This window comes from Grampus griseus, assembly GCF_964374135.1.
Source record: "Grampus griseus genome assembly, chromosome: 3".
Classification (NCBI taxonomy): Eukaryota; Metazoa; Chordata; class Mammalia; order Artiodactyla; family Delphinidae; genus Grampus; species Grampus griseus.
In genome coordinates this window covers 45,802,057-45,824,396 of record NC_139019.1, presented here as the reverse complement: position 1 = coordinate 45,824,396, position 22,340 = coordinate 45,802,057, and the positions used below count along the sequence as shown (strand labels likewise).

At 39.2% G+C, this 22,340-nt stretch overlaps 1 protein-coding gene across 4 annotated transcripts in view; it reads left to right on the top strand.

Moving 5' to 3' along the window:
* Positions 1–22,340, top strand: part of PDE4D (phosphodiesterase 4D) — a gene marked incomplete at its 5' end in the record, with an annotated part of 1,122,552 nt that overhangs the window by 887,056 nt on the left and 213,156 nt on the right. For all 4 annotated transcript variants that reach the window (XM_082650735.1, XM_082650738.1, XM_082650736.1 and 1 more), the window contains one exon: positions 10,200–10,391. In XM_082650735.1, the coding sequence (XP_082506861.1) occupies positions 10,200–10,391 (192 nt within the window). The remainder of the gene's footprint in view (positions 1–10,199; positions 10,392–22,340) is intronic.

Here is a 22,340-nt window from a genome sequence, read left to right as displayed (position 1 = left end):
ATGAGTTTGGGAGTGTTCCTCCCTCTGCTATATTTTGGAAGAGTTTGAGAAGGATAGGTGTTAGCTGTTCTCTAAATGTTTCATAGAATTCGCCTGTGAAGCCATCTGGTCCTGGGCTTTTGTTTGTTGGAAGATTTTTAATCACAGTTTCAATTTCATTACTTGTGATTGGTCTGTTCATATTTTCTATTTCTTCCTGATTCCGTCTTGGCAGGTTGTGCATTTCTAAGAATTTGTCCATTTCTTGCAGGTTGTCCATTTTATTGGCATATAGTTGCTTGTAGTAATCTCTCACGATCTTTTGTATTTCTGCAGTATCAGTTGTTACTTCTCCTTTTTCATTTCTAATTCTACTGATTTGAGTCTTCTCTCTTTTTTTCTTGATGAGTCTGGCTAATGGTTTATCAATTTTGTTTATCTTCTCAAAGAACCAGCTTTTAGTTTCATTGATCTTTGCTATCGTTTCCTTCATTTCTTTTTCATTTATTTCTGATCTGATTTTTATGATTTCCTTCCTTCTGCTAACTTTGGGGGGTTTTTTTGTTCTTCTCTCTCTAATTGCTTTAGGTGCAAGGTTAGGTTGTTTATTCGAGATGTTTCCTGTTTCTTAAGGTAGGATTGTATTGCTATAAACTTCCCTCTTAGAACTGCTTTTGCTGCATCCCATAGATTTTGGGTCATCGTGTCTCCATTGTCATTTGTTTCTAGGTATTTTTTAATTTCCTGTTTGATTTCTTCAGTGATCACTTTGTTATTAAGTAGTGTATTGTTTATCCTTCATTTGTTTGTATCTTTTACAGATCTTTTCCTGTAATTGATATCTAGTCTCATAGCATTGTGGTCAGAAAAGATACTTGAAACAATTTCAATTTTCTTAAATTTACCAAGGCTTGACTTGTGACCGAAGATATGATCTATCCTGGAGAATGTTCCATGAGCACTTGAGAAAAATGTGTGTTCTGTTGTTTTTGGATGGAATGTCCTATAAATATCAATTAAGTCCATCTTGTTTAATGTATCATTTAAAGCTTGTGTTTCCTTATTTATTTTCATTTTGGATGATCTGTCCATTGGTGAAAGTGGGGTGTTAAAGCCCCCTACTATGAATGTGTTACTGTCGATTTCCCGTTTTATGGCTGTCAGTATTTGCCTTATGTGTTGAGGTGCTCCTATGTTGGGTGCATAAATATTTACAATTGATATATCTTCTTCTTGGATCGATCCCTTGATCATTATGTAATGTCCTTCTTTGTCTGTTCTAGTAGTCTTTATTTTAAAGTCTATTTTGTCTGATACGGGAATTGCTACTCCAGCTTTATTTTCATTTCCATTTGCATGAAATATCTTTTTCCATCCCCTTACTTTCAGTCTGTATGTGTCTCTAGGTCTGAAGTGGGTCTCTTGTAGACAGCAAATATATGGGTCTTGTTTTTGTATCCATTCAGCCAATCTGTGTCTTTTGGTGGGAGCATTTAGTCCATTTACATTTAAGGTAATTATCGATATGTATGTTCCTATTCCCATTTTCTTAATTGTTTTGGGTTCATTATTGTAGGTCTTTTCCTTCTCTTGTGTTTCTTGCCTAGAGAAGTTCCTTTAGCAGTTGTTGTAAAGCTGGTTTGGTGGTGCTGAACTCTCTCAGCTTTTGCTTGTCTGTAAAGGTTTTAATTTCTCCATCAAATCTGAATGAGATCCTTGCTGGGTAGAGTAATCTTGGTTGCAGGTTTTTCTCCTTCATTTAAATATGTCCTGCCAGTCCCTTCTGGCTTGCAGAGTTTCTGCTGAAAGATCAGCTGTTAACCTTATGGAGATTCCCCTGTGTGTTATTTGTTGTTTTTCCCTTGCTGCTTTTAATATGTTTTCTTTGTATTTAATTTTTGACAGTTTGATTAATATGTGTGTTTGCATATTTCTCCTTGGATTTATCCTGTATGGGACTCTCTGTGCTTCCTGGACTTGATTAACTATTTCCTTTCCCATATTAGGGAAGTTTTCAACTATAATCTCTTCAAATATCTTCTCAGTCCCTTTCTTTTTCTCTTCTTCTTCTGGAACCCCTATAATTCGAATGTTGGTGCGTTTAATGTTGTCCCAGAGGTCTCTGAGACTGTCCTCAGTTCTTTTCATTCTTTTTTCTTTATTCTGCTCTGCAGTAGTTATTTCCACTATTTTATCTTCCAGGTCACTTATCCGTTCTTCTGCCTCAGTCATTCTGCTATTGATACCATCTAGAGTATTTTTAATTTCATTTATTGTGTTGTTCATCATTGTTTGTTCCATCTTTAGTTCTTCTAGGTCCTTGTTAAATGTTTCTTGCATTTTGTCCATTCTATTTCCAAGATTTTGGATCATCTTTACTATCATTATTGTGAATTCTTTTTCAGGTAAACTGCCTATTTCCTCTTCATTTGTTTGGTCTGGTGGGTTTTTACCTTGCTCCTTCATCTGCTGTGTGTTTTTCTGTCTTCTCATTTTGCTTATCTTACTGTGTTTGGGGTCTCCTTTTTGCAGGCTGCAGGTTCGTAGTTCCCGTTGTTTTTGGTGTGTGTCCCCAGTGGCTAAGGTTGGTTCAGTGGGTTGTGTATGCTTCCTGTTGGAGAGGACTAGTGCCTGTGTTCCAATGGATGAGGCTGGATCTTGTCTTTCTGGTGGGCAGGTCCATGTCTCGTGGTGTGTTTTGGGGTGTCTGTGGACTTATTATGATTTTAGGCAGCCTCTCTGTTAATGGGTAGGGTTGTGTTCCTGTCTTGCTAGTTGTTTGGCATAGGATGTCCAGCACTGTAGCTTGCTGGTCGTTGAGTGAAGCTGGGTGCTGTTGTTGAGGTGGAGATCTCTGGGAGATTTTTGCCATTTGATATTATGTGGAGCTGGGAGGTCTCTTGTGGACCAGTGTCCTGAAGTTGGCTCTCCCACCTCAGAGGCACAGCAGTGACTCCTGGCTGCAGCACCAAGAGCCTTTCATCCACACGGCTCAGAATAAAAGGGAGAAAAAGTAGAAAGAAAGAATTAGTAGAAGTAGAAACAAAGAAAGAATGAAAGAAAGAAAGAAAGAAAGGAGGGAGGGAAGAAGGAAGGAAGGAGAGAAGGAAGGAAAAAAGGAAAGAAAGAAGATAAAGTAAAATAAAATAAAGTAAGGTAAAATATAATAAAGTTATTAAAATAAAAAATTATTATTAAGAAAAGAAAAGCAAAAAAAATTAAAAAAAAAAAACGGACGGATAGAACCCTAGGACAAATGGTGGAAGCAAAGCTATACAGCATAAATCTTGCTCTCAACGTCCACCTCCTCAATTTGGGATGATTCATTGTCTATTCATGTATTCCACAGATGCAGGGTGCATCAAGTTGATTGTGGAGCTTTAATCCGCTGCCTCTGAGGCTGCTGGGAGAGATTTCCCTTTCTCTTCTTTGTTCTCACAGCTCCCAGGGGCTCAGCTTTGGATTTGGCCCCGCCTCTGCGTGTAGGTCGCTGGAGGGCGTCTGTTCTTCGGTCAGACAGGACGGGGTTAAAGGAGCCGCTCATTCGGGGGCTCTGGCTCACTCAGGCCGGGGGGGAGGGAGGGGCACGGAGTGTGGGGCGGGCCTGCGGCGGCAGAGGTCAGCGTGACGCAGCAGCCTGAGGCACGCCGTGAGTTCTCCCTGGGAAGTTGTTCCTGGATCCTGGGACCCTGGCAGTGGCGGGCTGCACAGGCTCCCCGGAAGGTGGGTGTGGATAGTGACCTGTGCTCGCACATAGGCTTCTTGGTGGCGGCAGCAGCAGCCTTAGCGTCTCATGCCCGTCTCTGGGGTCCGCGCTGTTAGCCGCGGCTCGCGCCCGTCTCTGGAGCTCCTTTAAGCAGCGTTCTTAATCCCCTCTCCTCGCGCACCAGGAAACAAAGAGGGAAGAAAGAGTCTCTTGCCTCTTCGGCAGGTCCAGACTTTTCCCCGGACTCCCTCCAGGCTAGCCGTGGTGCACTAACCCCCTGCATGTAGTGTTCATGCCACCAACCCCAGTCCTCTCCCGGCGCTCCGACCGAAGCCCGAGCCTCAGCTCCCAGCCCTGCCCGCCCCGGCGGGGGAGCAGACAAGCCTGTCGGCCTGGTGAGTGCCGGTCGGCCCTGATCCTCTGTGCGGGAATCTCTCCGCTTTGGCCTCCGCACCCCTGTTGCTGTGCTCTCCCCCGCGGCTCCGAAGCTTTCCCCCTCCGCCACCCATAGTCTCCGCCCGCGAAGGGGCTTCCTAGTGTGTGGACAGTTTTCCTCCTTCACAGCTCCCTCCCGCTGGTGCAGATCCGTTCCTATCCTTTTGTCTCTGTTTTTTCTTTCTTCTTTTGCCCTACCCAGGTACGTGGGGACTTTCTTGCCTTTTGGGAGGTCTGAGGTCTTCTGCCAGCCTTCAGTAGGTGTTCTGTAGGAGTTGTTCCACATGTAGATGTATTGCTGATGTATCTGTGGGGAGGAAGGTGATCTCCACGTCTTACTCTTACGCCATCTTCCGGTGAAAAAAATGAGAAAAAATATTTTTGAAATAATTTTCCAACTTGCTTACACTTCATTAAGCTTGAGGGCGAACCATCCCCCTCATCCTGAGTGGTAAAGCACCAAAATGGATTCCGTCATACGGCCAACAGCATGGGCTACCATACACACAGCAGAGTCAGGTAAAGGAGAATAAACAGCACTGTAGTTGTGTCTCAAGTACCGGTACCAAGCTAGACCCAGTGGCTGGAGGCCTGAGGTCGGAAGGACTGTTCCTGCTCATTCTATTCCACCGGAACCCCACCCAGGTTGTTGGGATCTCCATGCCTTCCATGTTCCTAGCAGGAAATTGTTCTTTCTCCTCGGTGAGGAATATCTAGAGAAAAATCAACAGTCTCTACTCTCTCCCCGGATGTTATCACACTGGAATGATGGAGTGGAGTGGAGACAGCAACTAAGTTGTGAAAGCAGCTCAAGCCGTAAGAGCAGTGTGGCTCTAGCACCTGTCACCTCATTGATTGCCAAGGTTGATTCTGGTGCTTTGGCTGACCAGCCCTCAGTTCCCTCTCTCTCCCATCTCTCCCTGTAGATTCTTCCCAAGGCAGTGTGCTCAGGAAAAATCTGGATGGAAAGTACCCCTTAAAGAAAAAGGGTAATAATAGTAAAAACAACAATAGCTGCTAAGTATATGGAATGTGCTGGCTGCCAGGCAGTGTGCTAAATGCTTTCCAAATATTATATAGGGCCTTATAATTGCCCTAGAACTAGATACTGTAATTGTCCTTATCAGGGAATGGGAGCTTAGAACGGTACAGTAACTGCCCAAGAGCATGCAACTAGAAGGTGGCAGAACCACGATATGAAATTTAGACGTTTTCTAATTCCCAAGTGAATGTCTTTGGAATATTTTTGGTATCTCCCCATCTCCCAGCGGGAAGATCTCTGTTGTCAATGCACCATTGTTAATACACAGCAACAGAAGCAGCTCTCAGATGCCCCTGACTTGAATAGAGCCTTCCAGGTTCCCCTCCAGCGTTCAGCAGATGCTCGTTCTCTCCAGGGTCTTCCCCGTGGGAGCTCTTCACAGATGCTTTGATAATGGGACCTCTGTTGATCGGGGCTTCCCGCAGCTGCTCCACTGGAGTCCTCATGTGTCTCACCTTCATCAGACTCCACACTGGAGGTCAATGTTGAGTGTAAGGTCCTGATGGCCAGGTGACATGAGATGAGTTGTTCACCCGGGATGATAGCAGGACCACGGCTCAGGAGAGAGTCCACATCATGGGCAAGAAGGGATGCAAAATATGTAAACCAGAGAAGCAGGGTGTAGCATCAGGCCAAAAAACTGAGAAATGATCCCAAGCGGACAGATGATTACAAGGTCAGTAGACACAAAGTGTGGGAGCAGTGGAAGAGGCTGAATGGAAGGTGGATCACGACAGGTAGTCCAGTAATTCTACTGATTTGGAACAGTGTAGAGAGCTGGGGAGCAGTTTGGTTGGTTGGTCAATTTGCTTGTTTTCTCTTTGGTTTTTAAAGGGTCCTGAGTGGAGTGAATGGTCCTGAGTAGTGCTAGATGCACACAGCCTTCAGTAGTTCTAATTGCAACAGGCTGGCAGGGCCATTACTCTTTACCGCCCCCCACTGGGGACCATGCACAGCTGCGTTGCTGCTTCTCCACTAATGACTTCTTGGTAAAAGCCAACTCTGTCAGGGAACATATACATCATTGAACTGCATTAAGGACAGCAAACATGTGGGACAATGGAGCATCTCGCTTAGTTTCATTTGCTAAGACCTTCTGCAGACTCACCATCCCTCCTTATTCCAAATGAACTCTAAAACTCTGTAACGAAACCCACCCAAAAGGTTTCAGCAGAGACTGTTTTGCACCTTACTGTTGTATTCAAAACTGAAAAAACAGAGGATTTGGAAAATTCCAAAATTGGGGGTCATATAAAGACCAAGGCCCAGAATTAGCCTTGGCAAACGTGATCCATAAGTTGTTCAGAATGTTAACATTTGAAGTTCTATCCTGGTGAGGAAGCTAAGAGATGTTTCTCTATTTTTATAATGAATAAGAGGAGGCTTTGCAATAGAGAGAGAAACACAGGGGCCATTCTCCCAGGCTCTGGAATCAGTGGGTTGAGTTTAAAACCCACTGACAAACTGTATGGCCTTGAACATGTGACTTAACATAGAGCCACTTCTTTATGACTCAGATTCCTCATTGGTCAAATGGAAAATATAGTGGCTACTTCAAAGGGTTATTGTGGGGATTCAATGAGATAATGTACATAAAGCACACAGCACAATTCCTAGCGCTTGGAGAGTGTTTCAAATGCTTTATTATCATTATTATCATCATTATGATTATTATTCTCACCATCATTATTAGTCTCAGACGTTCTTACTCTCCCCAAATCTATACTTCCTTTCCTAAACTTCTGCTAATCTTATACTTGGGCTTCATCTAATTGGCAGTGAGTCAAAAGAGGATTCATTATATCAAAGTGTTTGCCAAAGAGTGTTTTTGGCAAATTCACAACTGATCTCTTTGGTCCCAACGTCTAAGGTTAGGGTTACCCCTCATCACCTTCTTGTCTTGTTAATAATACCATGACATTGACTGTTTATAAAGTTACGTTTCAAAAATGAACAGCTTATTTGAAGCCATCCATATTTTCAGGCTAAATAAAGTCTCAGTTAATATACTATCCACCGAATGAAGTACTGCCTTGAAGTGTTCCCAACCTAATCTCTCCCAAGAAAAGATCCTTAGTTCTAATATTTGAACAAAAGAGCTCATTTTTTTAAGTAAGCATAAATGTCTAATAACAGATCAGTGACCATTTTTTAGATCATTCTCAATCTGTTTGTAAAGCTAATACTAATATTTCTTAGGCTAATATATTTTCATCAATATTTGGTAATCACTTCCTATAAATTTTGAGGTTTTATTTTTTGGATAATATTTAAGAGGTTGTTTTCATGAGTCTTTAAGAAATAGATAGTTTTGGCCTTTATTTACAGTAGATTTTCCTCAAGAAAGTGATCTCCATCCAATGGCCAACTTGTTATATTACAACCTGCAAAGAAAAGTATCAAAGCCCATATACTCCCATATCAAGCACTTTATGACCTACTAATAACTGTTTGGTTTTAATAGGTAATACTACCGCAAAAACTGTTAAATATTTTAAGATACTTATCAATATTTGTTCCAAAACTGATAGTGGAGAATTTTTTTTGTTAAGTCAAGACTTGCTTAATTTAATTGGAAAGATTGCAATAATAAAAAAGTGCAAATTTCTGATTTGGGGGTAATATTGGTATTTCCTCAATTGAACTGAGAAAAACTAAGCCAAAAATCGTACTCCTGTATCTCCTATATTTCTGTTTCTGCATAGCATGAAAAGGATACCATATTTTATTTTTTAAAACAGTAACAACATTTTGATATTGGAGGGGAATCAACATAAACATTTTTTATGTGTTCACATTAAGACCTCTTCATGCTGAAGAGCGGCCATCACTATCTCCTTAGAGCAGAAATCACCCCTATCCTCTCCCTATGCAGAGGTCTTTTATGTCTTTCAACTGTATACTGAATGCCTTCAAAAGCCCTCTTTAAATACTACTTTTCCATGAAGATTTCTCAGATATCCCAGCTTGGATTAATCTCATCTCCTTTATTTTTGTACCTCAATGTGCTTATGGTAGGTACTTAATAAATGCTTATTGAGTTAAGCATATCCAAGAAGAGCCTGCCAGAGATCCTGAATAAGTCTCTTTAATGATTAGAGGTCCCTTCCCTTTGGCCTTTCTCAGGATTGTTAAAGTCCCAGATGCATGAAGTATCTGTCCGCAAGAAACAGATGTCCCTGTTTGAGTGTCATAGTTGCTGGTTTACAGGATTATGCATTACAGCTGGGAGAACTTCAGGAATAGTAGATAATTAAATCCAGTTAGCTCAGTAACTTTGGTCAATTAACCTTTCTAGGAGCTGGTATCCTTGTCTGTAAAATGAATCTGCTCAAGTAGATAATCTCTCAATGTCCTGTAAGGACCAAATGAATATATCTGTAAAGTGACAAAATTCTAAGAAAATTTTAAATTGAAAAACATGTTTATGACTGGCTAAGCTAGATTATGAGTTTTCCCTTTTTTTTTTTACTAGACGGATTGATTTGGAGTCAATGTTCTACTTTGGTCATAGATTCATAGGTGATTCATGAAACATCAAGCCCCTGGATAATTCTTCCAGTTTGGCCTCCAATCTTTGGGTCATAACACTATTTATTAGTAACTCCAGTAGAAAAAGTAAAAGAATATTTTAAAATTAGCCAGTTAATAGTTTGGATAAAAGTTCTAATAGGAAAAACGTTGTTAACAACTGAACTTGAATTCATTTGTTCACTTCATTCAACAACTTTTTAAACCACATACTTGCTGAGCTATCCTGAGCTATCACCCTCCTTTTATAAGAACACATGAGAATTGACTTTATTTTACTACTGGTTGATGCTAGACTAGAAAAGCTCTTTGTAGAAAGTTTATCTAGATTATAAAGACTGTGATGTTAAGAATGGCACGTATGGTTCTTTTTTTTCCCCAAACTCTAAAATCTGTATTGCCAAGTATCATGTCTTTCATTCATTTGATCATTAATTCAAACCACTTAGTAAAAATTTTCTGAAGTGCTTAGAACACCCAGAATCTCCCTTCTCAGAGAGCTCACAGTCTAGGAATGGAGATCAAGTGGTAATTATTTCCAGCTCATTGTAAACGCTATCAGTGGGGAGTGGGAAAGAGTCTTGGGAACACAGAGAAAGGGCATCTCATGAAGCTCTGGGGTATCAGGGCAGCATTTCAGATGAAGGCTAAGTCCTCAAGGATAAATAAAAATTAGGCAGGAGATTGGAGGGTTGAGAAATTGGGGAGCAGAAGATTAGGTAGTGAGAGTCTGATACAAGTAGGTGGTGGTTCAATATGAGGGGAGTATGAAGTTCCCGATGGAAGAGTGTTGCATATCGAGGTTGCGAAAAGCATTCGTTGTCTTTGAGAACAGATGCTTAAGACTCTGTCAGTTCAGCCAAGAAATGTGAACTTTATCTTGAGGACAACAGTGAGCCACTGTAAGGTTTTGAACTGATGAATAACACAGTCAGGTTTAGATTTTAAGAAGAATCATACAAGGTGGAAAATGGATTCAAGAGACTAATTTAAAGGCTCTTATAATAATGTAGGTGACAGTTGACAGAATCCTGAACTTAGTATACTGGCAGTGGGGATGGAGGGAAGTGGCCACAATAGAAATTAGTGATTGGGTAGGTGTAGGTGGGAGTCGAGAAGCCCAGGTTTGGGGAATCAAGGATATTAGGCATGTAATGGGCACTTGTTGAACTGAACCCAAATATTTAGTGAATTACTATGTAAAAGGAATTCTGTACTTAGGAGAGCTAGTCTTTGCAGAATGGCTCCTTGTAAACTGAAATTGAGTTCAGAGAGACCTATATATTTTGTATTTGGTCAGTGAACAAGGTACTCAAAGGTGTAGGAAGACAAGTATATAAAGTCAGTGTTTTTTTTTTCTTTTGTGTATTTTGGTATTACCATTTTTTTTGACAGCAAGAATCAGCTGTAAGTTTTCCTATTGTCAGTTCCTAAACTGAAGTCTCCCTTTACTAAACTATTAACATGCAATTCACAGCAATGTCATTCTTTCTCCTTAATTGACAGCTTCGATGTGGACAATGGCACATCTTCTGGACGGAGTCCCTTGGATCCCATGACCAGCCCGGGATCTGGGCTAATTCTCCAAGCAAACTTTGTCCACAGTCAACGCCGGGAGTCCTTTCTGTATCGATCCGACAGCGATTATGACCTCTCGCCAAAGTCTATGTCCCGGAACTCCTCCATTGCCAGTGACATGTAAGTGTGAGGGGGAGCAAAGAGAAGAGGGCGTGCTTAGAGAAAAATCAAGTAAATTTCCCTCTAGAGTTGATAAAACCAATGATATTTGTTCAACTGCATCATTCTCTAATTTAAAAAGGATGGTGGCTAAAATTATACAAGTTGAAGATAAATGGTAGATTGAATCTGTCACTCTTGATAAGAAACATTTATTTTCCCAGAGAATACATTGTCTGGGAAAAGAGAGAATTAAATTTGCAATGGAGACATTTACACTTAAAACTTTAGCTTATATTCATGTAGGACCTGAGTTTAGCTACCCAACCATGTGAATATTTTCGAATATTTTGACAGGCTTTAAACTCAGTTTGCAAGTCCCTGTGATATTAGCACATAGAGCCCTTTGAATATATCTCCATTGACGTACTGTGCAGATGTTAGCCCTGGTTTGCCAGTTCATTTGAAATCTTTGTGAAGGTTTGCCTAAATTAAACCATTTTGGGAATAGTAATCACGGGAGGCAAGTACAGAAAACATTAGACAGACTTGAATATCATTTTAGACATGCCACAGCTTGGAAAGTAATTAAAACTGATAAGCAGATTCGCGGATCATACACCATCATTAGCTCATTTTCTTGTGCTTACTGTAGTGTTCATTAGTTTCCTAGTTTCTGGAGGCTTCTAAATAGGGTCTAACTCTCACTCAATACCTGCACTGTCGTTGGTGGTCACTCTGCCTCTGTGTAGAGTTAGTGTCTACTTTCCTCCTCTGCATCTAGGCAACTGTCTGATAACATCACCATCTCCTCATGACACCATCTCAAAAACTCAGCACAGGTTGCAGTACATCTTAGAGGAGCTGTATGGGGTTCCCGAGGGTCTACTGTTATTCTTGGTTTTCTAACAGACCATCAAGGTATCTTAATAGGTCTCTGTGGGATTCTAGAAATGGACTTATGCTTTACTCACTTCCCAACCTATGGCTCTTAGTTGCCATTTATTAATGGTTGTAAAATGACAACATTGTCTTCTCCCTAGGAATGAGCAGCTAAAGTACAATCACTTTGATTCAAATTCTGAATTATGAAATTCACATTGTGTAACTGTCTTTGAGAACTGCAGGAGAGAGAAGAAAACTGTAAGACAGAGTTCTTGTCTCAGATAACTAATAATCTTATGAAATGACACGTTTTAGATCAAATAATTAGTGAAAAAGACAGTATGTAAGTCCTAATTTCTGTCCTTGTGGTCTACAGGCAAAAGCATCTCATCACCTACCTCTATGCACAGGTCTCCACCATCTTTCAAAAACTATCCAATCTACCCTCCTTTTTTATCTGTTGTTTTTGGTAATAAAACTTCTGCATAATCATATCTCTGCCCATCCTTCCAAGCCCACCCCAAGATCTACATCTGTTCTCTATATTTCCTTATATGTTGTTGTTGCCTTAATATTCTGAAATCTATCTTCAAATCATACTGACCTCTGAAAATCCATGAATTCAAGTAATGTTTATTGGCCACCCATAAAGCAGAAGGCATGGTGCCAGTTATTAAAGGAAATACAAGGTGCATTTCATCTCCTAGCTGCCATCACTGTTGTGTGCTCTCTTCCCTACTGCTTGCAGACCTCTTCTTCACCAGCTTCTCTTATCACCCCTTAACATATTTCCCCAAAGTATAGCCCGACCCTCTGGGCTCTGCTTTAGAAAATTCTTTTGTATGTATGTTCTACTGTCAGCCTTCATCAGATGACTTACTGCTCAGTATCTCTGGCCCTGCAACCTCAGTTGAGCTCCAGATCCATAGCCCCTAATTGCCTTCTGTAAATTTAGACTTTCCCGTTCAACTGTTCCTTCACACTCACTAATTAGTACATATTCAGCATGAATTCATTGTATTGATGGCGTCCACCCTCCTTCACTACAAAACAACTTCTTTTTCCCATTGGCTTTATTTCTATGTTATTTTTATCCCATTTTCTTAGGTTTGAAAATTAAGACATTTGTTCATTCATTCACATGTAATAAAAATACGTACTGAAAAGCTATGGTGTGTTTAAAGCTCCCCGTCTGCATGGGGGTAGGGGGAGAGGCAGGGCAAAAGGGCTGACCTTTTAGACCTTTGGAATAAAATCTGGTGAGCGCCATCCTTGAGGCATTTATGAGAGAAAAGGAGAAGAGAAGGAGAGTTTGCCAGCCAGGGATAGTCAGGTGAAGGGGGCAACATTTAGATAATGTGGGGCAAGGGAAGTCATGGCTCAGTTAAGGAATGACTGGTTGGTGTGAGTAGGGAAATGTGGCAGGAGAAAAAGAAGGTCGGAATACAGCGTATGGGACCTCAGAGCCACAGGTTTTTAGCTGGGATCACGTGATCGCATTCTTGTTTTTATTGCTTCTGATTACTCTATTGTTGAATGATTGTATAGAATGAAGCGATTACAGGGAAATAGATCATGTTGAAATTCATAGAAGCAAAGCAGGCTGAATATGATGGAGGCCCAGGTCAAGGGAGTGGGGGTAGGATGAGGTTAGTCCAGATGCAAGAAGCAATAGGCTTACAGAATGGTGCGTGTGTGTGCGCGCGCGCGTGCGCACGCGTGTGCATGTTGGGAGATAGCCAGTGGGCAAGGAGAATCAGAGAGAATGTTGACGTTTTGACCCCGAACAAGTAAATGAATGGTGATGTTGACATGGGAACACAGGATAGAGTGGACAACATAATGACATAATGAATTTGGCTTTTACACGTTGAGGCCAGAACTCTAGGAGAAACAAGACAACAATTAAAGGACAAGGACAGAGAGCAGAAACAACAGTGCAGAGGGTGAGGGGAAACTAGAAGAACCAATTCCCTTCTGTAATGACTCGATTTGGGATGAACAGTGGGAGAAGCATCTTAGTGGGGTAATAGAAGAATTAGTGAAGGAGTGAATTGAAAGTAGAGATAGCAGCAAGTGCAACCATCTCTTTAAAAGTTTAGTAAGTTAAAGAGGAAAAGAAAAACTAAAGCTGCTTGAGGGAGAATTAGGTTCAAGGGAAAGTTTTTTTGAATTCAGAACACTTAAGCTGAGGGACGCAGAGGTTAAGTATGGAGTTGTAGCTGCTGATGAACATATGATCACGAGCCTAAGTAAAGGGACTAACCTTGAAAAAGTAGTAGAGACAAGTACTGCATTCTTTATAACAATGAGAAAAAGAAGTGAAAGGGGGAGCTATAAATTTGGAGATGGATGGCTGAAATGTTTAGAGAATTGATGGCTTCTGATCTCTACTTTTTCGTGCAAGTAGAAAGTATATAAAAAAAAGAACATATATATGTGGATAACTGAGTCACTCTGGTGTACAGAAGACATTGGCACAGCATTGTAAATCAACTACACTTCAATTAAAGCAAAAAAAAAAAAAGAAAAAGAAAGTATGGCCATCGATGATTAAAGGAAAGAGTGATGGGGCAGCTTGAGAACGGGGAAAAAGCTTAATAGAGCCACACTGCAATTATAAAAAGAGAACAGAATAGGGGTGAGTAGAAAAGAAAAATGCTGAAAAGCCCTATAGATAATTATATATAATGTTGAATGGATGAACGACCAGGTTGAAAGTCATCTCCTCCAGCTTCATCAAATGTGAAATAACTGGGCTTTTGATAGAGGCCAGGGACAAACTCACAGTGACTTAGTAGACTCTGTTTTACATAGTTATGTATTCTATTCGTATTTTCTAAAATTATAGCAAATTGATTTTTGGATACCAGTGTGTATCCGTGCATTTTATGAAAAGGCTACAATATTTAACAGCTAAATAGTGCTTTTCTTTCCAAAGTAAACTTACAAGGATGACCTCAGTTTTCCCTCTACCTATTCAAGAGTTCCTTTATCTGATTGGACTCACATAAGAGTGACAAATCTAATTAGACCGTGATGCAACTCTATATTTTGTTGAAAAATAATGTCTTGACATGTTCAGCTTTCTCATTCCCCCTGGGTATTTATATTGCAGCTATACGGTTTTCCTTTGACAGTAACTGACTCCTGAAAAGCATTCTTTCTACTATGGAGATGTTTCTATGAGAAGCAAGGTGAATAGAATAAATAACTACCATTTCAGTCTTCAATCTGATACTATACATTCCATCTACAGATAAAGTGTTATCCTTTCTCTTCATGTGGCCATATGTAAACCTCCATTTTCTTACCTAGTTCATGATAATGCTGGGAAGATTGTTCGGTGTCTTTAATTCAACTGCACTTTATAGAGAATGACATTATTATATATTTTAATCACTTTTGATGATTTTATACTTAACTGTTCTAGTTAAGTTTTCCTATTGAGAAAATCCCTTAGGAATTTCAAATACAAACAGTAGCAATGAAAGTTTGTGATTATCTATTTGAATGAAGTGTTTTGGAAAACCATTAAATGCTCTTTAAGTTGAAATATAATTGTTTAATTTGTTGGTAAAGAGAGAAGGAAGATAATTACCTCCTATAAGACAGGATAGCATTATCTTATCTTCTATAAATAGATACTGATTAAATAGCTGAGGCACAAGAAGAAAATAAGACTAATAATGGTAGTAATAATAATCACAGTATACGTTGCATGTGTACATGACTCTTCATTCTTCTAAGTATTTCACATCTGTAATCTCATTTGATACTTTCCACAGTCCTATGCAGAGGGATATTATTACGCTGTTTTACAGATGAGAGACCCAAGGGCCTGAGAGCTTAAACTTCTTGAAAAACACAACACACATTTCGATCATTTCTACGAGAACATTATTTGCAAATGCCATAAAGTGCTGTGAAATATTGTGGCAAAACTGCTGAGAAGCAGAAGTACCTGTTCACCAAATCCAGTTGATCAAATGAATGACTTGGCATTATGAAAATTTAGTTTCCATTTATAGTTTAAGAATAAAAGAAGATACAAGCTCACATTGATCAGAGAAGTAATAAAGAAAATATGCAACTGACTCTTAGAAAATATGCAACTGACTCAAGTCTATAGAACTAGGCTAAACTCAGCATCTAAAAAAATTAGCTTGTACAAGGCAGAAGAGAAGTTCCTGGCAGCCTCTGCTCAGAAGACTGTTACATAGTTTGTTAAATGTAATCCCGAGAAGCAACTTAATTCTTAAGAATAATAAGAAATAGAAATAATTTTAATGATTAGCTTGAGTACAGTAAAGAAATAAATACATGAAAAGTAAACTTAAACTATCATTAAGGGCTTCCCTGGTGGTGCAGTGGTTGAGAATCTGCCTGCCAATGCAGGGGACACGGGTTCGAGCCCTGGTCTGGGAAGATCCCACATGCCACTGGGCCCGTGAGCCACAACCACTGAGCCTGCGTGTCTGGAGCCTGTGCTCCGCAGCAAGAGAGGCCGCGACAGTGAGAGGCCCGCGCACCACGATGAAGAGTAGCGCCCGCTCACCGCAACTAGAGAAAGCCCTCACACAGAAACGAAGACCCAACACAGCCAAAAATAAATAAATAAATTTATAAAAAAGAATTAGTATTTTTTTTAAAAAAACTATCATTAAGAGTAAAAAATTATTTTATAAGAATAGAAACAACTAGATAACAGAAGGTTGCCCAAGTGCTGTCATGAAGAAACATGAAGAAAATTACAGAATAGATGGATAATTACATTAAATATGTGCAGGTTTTTTTCCCTCTTAAATTCTTCAGAATGCATTTAAAACTATTTTAACTTCTGGATAACAGTTACTTCTGTTGCTGCACTTCATTCAATGATATGTTATTTGTATTTACAAATACATAGATACAAGTCCCTGGAAAAATTAACAGGAGAATTATCAGTAACAAAACAAATAGAATTTAATCATAAAACTATGAGTTTATTGAATACAAACTGCCTGTCAAACCACATCAGTTGAAAACACGTTTCAATTCATCTGGATAATGGACCTCTAGTCTCCGTCTTCTGCTGAATAAACAGTAACACAGAGAATCCAAAGATGATCCAAGTTGCTCTTTACTCATATCTACATACTGATACATACGGGGGAGGGCGTGGAAGGGGCAATGAAGAGGAAGTGAGCGGACCCAATGTACCATAGAAAACTGGGGCACACTTGGCAGTCTAGCTAATTAGTCCCCGTCACCATACAGAAGGATAGAACCTCATTTATCAAGGCTTTGGGGTGCCCCATGTGGGCATTCTTTCAGCTAGGAGACACTATCCCCCATCCCCAACTCAAATTTCTACCCTTTCTTTAGCAGTTAGGAAGTCCCTCACCACCTCTTGAGCCTTTGTGAGTTTTCGGTTGTAGCTGTTCCTGGCCTCTTCCTATGACTATGGGGTAGAAGGTGGTATTGCCTCTAGTCCTGAGTTTGAAAAAGGAAGAATGATTGCTTATATACCTATTCATCAATTCTATTGCAGGTTACATTATTCTTCATTAGTCTTACTAAGGCATCTCTGAAAATAAAAATAAAAAGAAATGTTGCACCACAAAGGTTCTAGTCCTCACTGGATCTACATGAAAAGTCTGTAACCCCACCTAACTATATTTTTAGATCTTATTAGCACTGATGAGCATCTGTCTCTTTTCTAACCTTGATCTGCCATTTGAAAGTCCTCTACCATCATGTAAACACAGAAAGGTGCTGTGGTCAAATAATTCCTTCCTCAATTCCTGAGTTTTCCCAACTGAGGGAGTGTCCTCACCCCTCACTCAGTGGTTTAAGAGTAATGAAACTAGGGCCAGGACATGTGCTGAGGTACCCTGGACCACCACAGGGAACTCACACGGGTTCCAGAGGTATTTTAAATTTTCAGGGAAAATTTAAACGCAGAAACATCTGTCAGTCACCTGGAGAACTAATAGCTTGAAATAGTTCCCAGTTTCAACTTTAGATCATTCCTTTTCTTTCCATGACATCATATCTTTGCAAAACTGGGTTATTGACAATTGCTGTGATAAGAAGCAAGCAATGCACAAAAATCAGCGTGGACCAGGAAGTGAGGGAGGCAGAACATCCAGGCTCATTCCGGAGTGAGAAGTTGTGCAGGACTCAACGAGTGCTCAGTTGTGGAGGCAAAACCTTATTAAATCGTTTGAACTAAATTATTAAGAATTGCCACTGGTAGTTATTTCTTTTGGCCAGTGAGGTGCTGTAAAAAACTACTGAGGTGCTAAGAGTATCATGAATTGAAGAAGTTTGAGAACCTCTGGATTAGGGTGTTTATTTGTGTCCTTAGGATTGGAGCTAAATCAAATCTTTGTGTGAAGAGAAATTTTGTTAAGAGAAAGAAAAAATTCAGCAGATTTTGAAAGCCATGAACTTCCAGATGAGCTCTAGAATTGAGAATTTATCCTATCCTTAATTCTGTTAGGACCCCAGGTAGACAAATAATTCATTATTATCAAGAGTGATATCATTTTGGTAGTGAGCCAGATAAACTAGGATTTTTCTTCCACTCCTTGAGGGTTGGCAAGTTACTACTACTACTATTATTATTATTATTATTAAGTATTGATACAGACACTAAACTTACACTAGCCATTAAATCCCAAGAAGTCTATTGACAGAATATTCTAAGGTCATTGGCTATTACAGTACTACTACTAGTTGTGCTACCTTTTCTCATCTTTCTGTTGTTTTAAAAATTCCACTTCTCTGTTCAGTCCCTGGGGCCGTTTTATTTCTAGCTCAAAAAACAGGAGGGCCATAAATGATTAAAAAAATACTTATAAATTAGGTAAACATGCTTATTCAATTTTTGAATTAAGGAATTAAAAATAGCAGCTGAATACACATTTTATATTTCTAATCTCATACTTAAAAAATCATAAAAAGGAAGCTCTAATGTTCTGACATTTTGAATGAGCATGTTTGTTAATGACACAAGGTAAAAATAGTGGATTTTAATGCATTACCACAGCATTTGTTTAGTATCATTGTGCTATGCTCCAGTCTTTTAAAACAACAAATTAATTATGTGTTCTAATATCCCTTGCTTATCACTGCCAAAGTGATATATCCTGAGGTCTTAGGGGACATGAAGAGATAAATATTAGTTATGAAAAGTTCTTAAGGCAGAGGGAAAAAGAAATTGAGATTGACAAAACTTACCAGTAACTCATTATTTTCATGCTAAGGTTACTAAAATGCTATTACGTCTTTAGGAGAGTTTGCCCTAATATTTAGCATCCAATTTCCTTTTCTGAATTTCCTTCATACCCAGTATGCTCCTCAGTGTTTGGACTCTAGTTTTAATTGTGAAAAAAGAAAAAAAACAGAAAAATAGTCACCTGAGTGTTTCTCAACTCCCGTAACTTTAGAAAAAAAGGCACTGTGAAGGTAAACTATTTAAACTTGTAAATGATTGACTATGCAGTTATGCTTTTACCTCAGACTTAATACTTTACACAGGGTAACATCTGCTTTTTTAAAAAATGTGGGAGAATGGTAGCTTAATAATAAAAGTGATTACTCCATAATTTTGTGAGATCAAATCCCTGCTAGAGAGCAAACTCATATCAACCTTGGTCAAGGAAGAGCTGGCTTATTATGCAGTGTATACAATGAACATCATCTCTAAGAGCAAAGTATGAATAAAATTAACTATGCAACTAAAATTAGGAACATTTGAAAACCGTCTTCAATGAAAAAAGCACAGTAACCTGCATAGTGCTCTCAGTGCAGTGTGACCCTAGATGAATGAACCAAGTTGAAAATTATGAGCTTTTCCTGCTTCTTGTAATGGACAAATGGCCATTACACAAGAGGATCTAGTTCTGTCAGTTATAGATACCGTGCCTGGGGACTCTCACTTGCTTTTTTTAATCCCAATGCTCTTTCCTCCATGTACTAAAGGAGACTAAAGTCAAAACCATGCTCTAGTGTTATAAAATGAAAATTTTCTGAACTTTAAATCTTGGTAGTAGGTGGTGGGAATGGAGCGAATGGTGACAGGTCAGGAGAAAGGAGAAAGCTGATTTCCAATGGAGGTAATCTGTGTCTTCTACCACATTCTAAATAAGTATATTGATTGGCTGCATTTTTGAATGAGAGTGTCATGCTTTCACTCAGCAAATATTGACAGTACCTACTTCATGTCTGGGTATCATTTGAAGACACCATAGACCCATGGAAACAAGACAAAAGTTTTGTTTGGATGATGCATTCCTGTCATTTAAAAAAAATTCTAGATACTTACCCAGATAGAAAAGGACATTTACCCAGTCAATATTGATATTCCTATGTAAATCCCTGTTTCCACTAATACATCAATCACTTTAGCTATTGATTTTGTTTGACATTCTTAGATCCTTAGTGAATTTTTCTCAGTGTCTCCTGTACAGTTGTATGAGCCATATAAGGAAAAATAATCACACTACTGGAACATTTATGTGATGTGCTTCTTGAGATAAGATATACCAGGGATTGTTAGTAAATCATCCTCACTAAATCCCTGTAAGATGAAAATTTAAAGATATGCTATTTACAAATATGAAGAAAGCCTTCAACCATGCCTGTGGTTTTTCTTCAGAAAAAGGCAAGTCAAGAATATCGAACACTGGGCTTTGCTATCAGATTCCTGGCACTTTGTGGCATGGTTGAGGTGAGATTCACTGAAGAAATATCCCCAATTATTCCATCCGCCTATTGCGGTTTCTCTCAAGCTTTGTGTCAGCTTCCCATTCATTGTCTTGAGACTTCAGGGTTTTCTTAATCTTGGATGAAGAAAAATTTGTTGTCATTGACTACTGGATAGTTATGTCTAGACATATGTAAGACCTTAACTCCTACAACCTGTCAATGGAAGTAGAAGAGTTAAAAGCAGAAAAAGAGCTGCATGAACTGTTTGTATATTTTGGAGATTAATCCCTTGTCGGTAGCTTCATTTGCAAACGTTTTCTCCCATTCTGAGGGTTGTCTTTTTGTTTTGTTTATGGTTTCCTTTGCCATGCAAAAGCTTTTAAGTTTAATTAGATCCCATTTGTTTATTTTTGTTTTAATTTTCATTACCCTGGGTGGTGGATCAAAAAAGATCTTGCTGCAATGTATGTCAAAGAGTGTTCTGCCTCTATTTTCCTCTAAGAGTTTTATAGTGCCCAGCCTTACATTTAGGTCTTTGATCCATTTTGAGTTTATTTTTGTGTATGGTGTTAAGGAGTGTTGTAATTTCATTCTTTTACATGTAGCTGTCCAGTTTTCCCAGCACCACTTGTTGAAGGGGCTGTCTTTCCTCCATTGGATATCCTTGCCTCCTTTGTCATAGATTAGGTGACCATAGGTGTGTGGGTTTATCTCTGGGCTTTCTATCCTGTTCCTTTGATCTATATTTCTGTTTTTGTGCCAGTCCCATACTGTCCTGATTACTGTAGCTTTGTAGTATAGTCAGAAGTCAGAGAACGTGATTCCTCCAGCTCCGTTTTTCTTTCTCACGATTGCTTTGGCTATTCAGGGTCTTTTGTGTTTCCATACAAATTGTAAAAAATTTTGTTCTCATTCTGTGAAAAATGCCATTGGTAATTTTATAGGGATTGCATTGAATCTGTAGATTGCTTTGGGAATATAGTCATTTTCACAATATTGATTCTTCCAATCCAAGAACATGGTATATCTCTCCATCTGTGTTGTCTTTGATTTCTTTCATCAGTATCTTATAGTTTTCTGAGTACAGGTTTTTGCCTCCTTAGGTAGGTTTATTCCTAAGTATTTTCAAATAAAACCAAATAAGCCAATCAAAAAATGGGGGGAACATCTAAATAGACATTTCTCCAAAGAAGACATACGGATGGCCAATAAACACATGAAAAGATGCTCAACATCACTAATTATTGGAGAAATGCAAATCAAAACTACAACGAGATATCACCTCACACCAGTCAGAATGGCCATCATCAAAAAATCTACAAACAATAAATGCTAGAGAGGGTTTGGAGAAAAAGGAACCCTCCTACTCTGTTGGTGGGAATGTAAATTGATACAACCACTATGGAGAACAGTATGGAGGTTCCTCAAAAAACTAAAAATAGAACTACCATATGATCCAGCAATCCCACTCCTAGGCTTATACCTGGAGAAAACCATAATTCAAAAAGAGACATGCACCCCAATGTTCATTGCAGCAGTATTTACAATAGCCAAGACATGGAAGCAACCTAGATGTCCATCAACAGAGGAATAGATAAAGAAGATGTGGTACATATATGCAATGGAATGTTACTCAGCCATAAAAAGGAAGAAAATAGTGCCATTTGCAGAGACGTGGATAGACCTAGACACTGTCATACAGAGTGAAGTAAGTCAGAAAGAGAAAAATAAATATCGTATAATATCGCTTGTATGTGGAATACAGAAAAATGGTACAGATAAACTTATTTGCAAAGCAGAAATAGAGACACAGATGTAGACAACAAACTTATAGGTACCGAGGGGGTGGGATGAATTGGGAGATTGGGATTGACATATATACACTACTACGTATAAAATAGATAACTAATGAGAACCTACTGTATAGCACAGGGAACTCTACTCAATGCTCTTTGGTGACCTAAATGGGAAGGAAATCTAAAAAAAAAGAGGGGATATATGTATACATATAACTGATTCACTTTGCTGTACAGCAGAAACTAACACAACATTGTAAACCAACTATACTCCAATAAAAATTAATTTTGAAAAAAGCAGAAAAAGAAAGGACATCTGTTTACATCTCTGCAAATGTGGGAGTCAACACTGTGACAGAAAATCATTTAAGCAGTTCAGTGCATGATGTTGCCTGCTAGTAAGTGTTATGAATGATCCCAAGACCAAGCCCTTTTAGCTCCTAGTTTTCTTTCCAGGGAGAACAGGGCCGCATGCAGATCTCATGTTTCCGTGTCTCAACATCGATTCCTCCTTTGGGACTTAGAGAACTCCAGACTGAATTTGTTCTATCCACCAGGGCCAGTTTTGTTTGTTTTGCTGGTTATTTTTTGT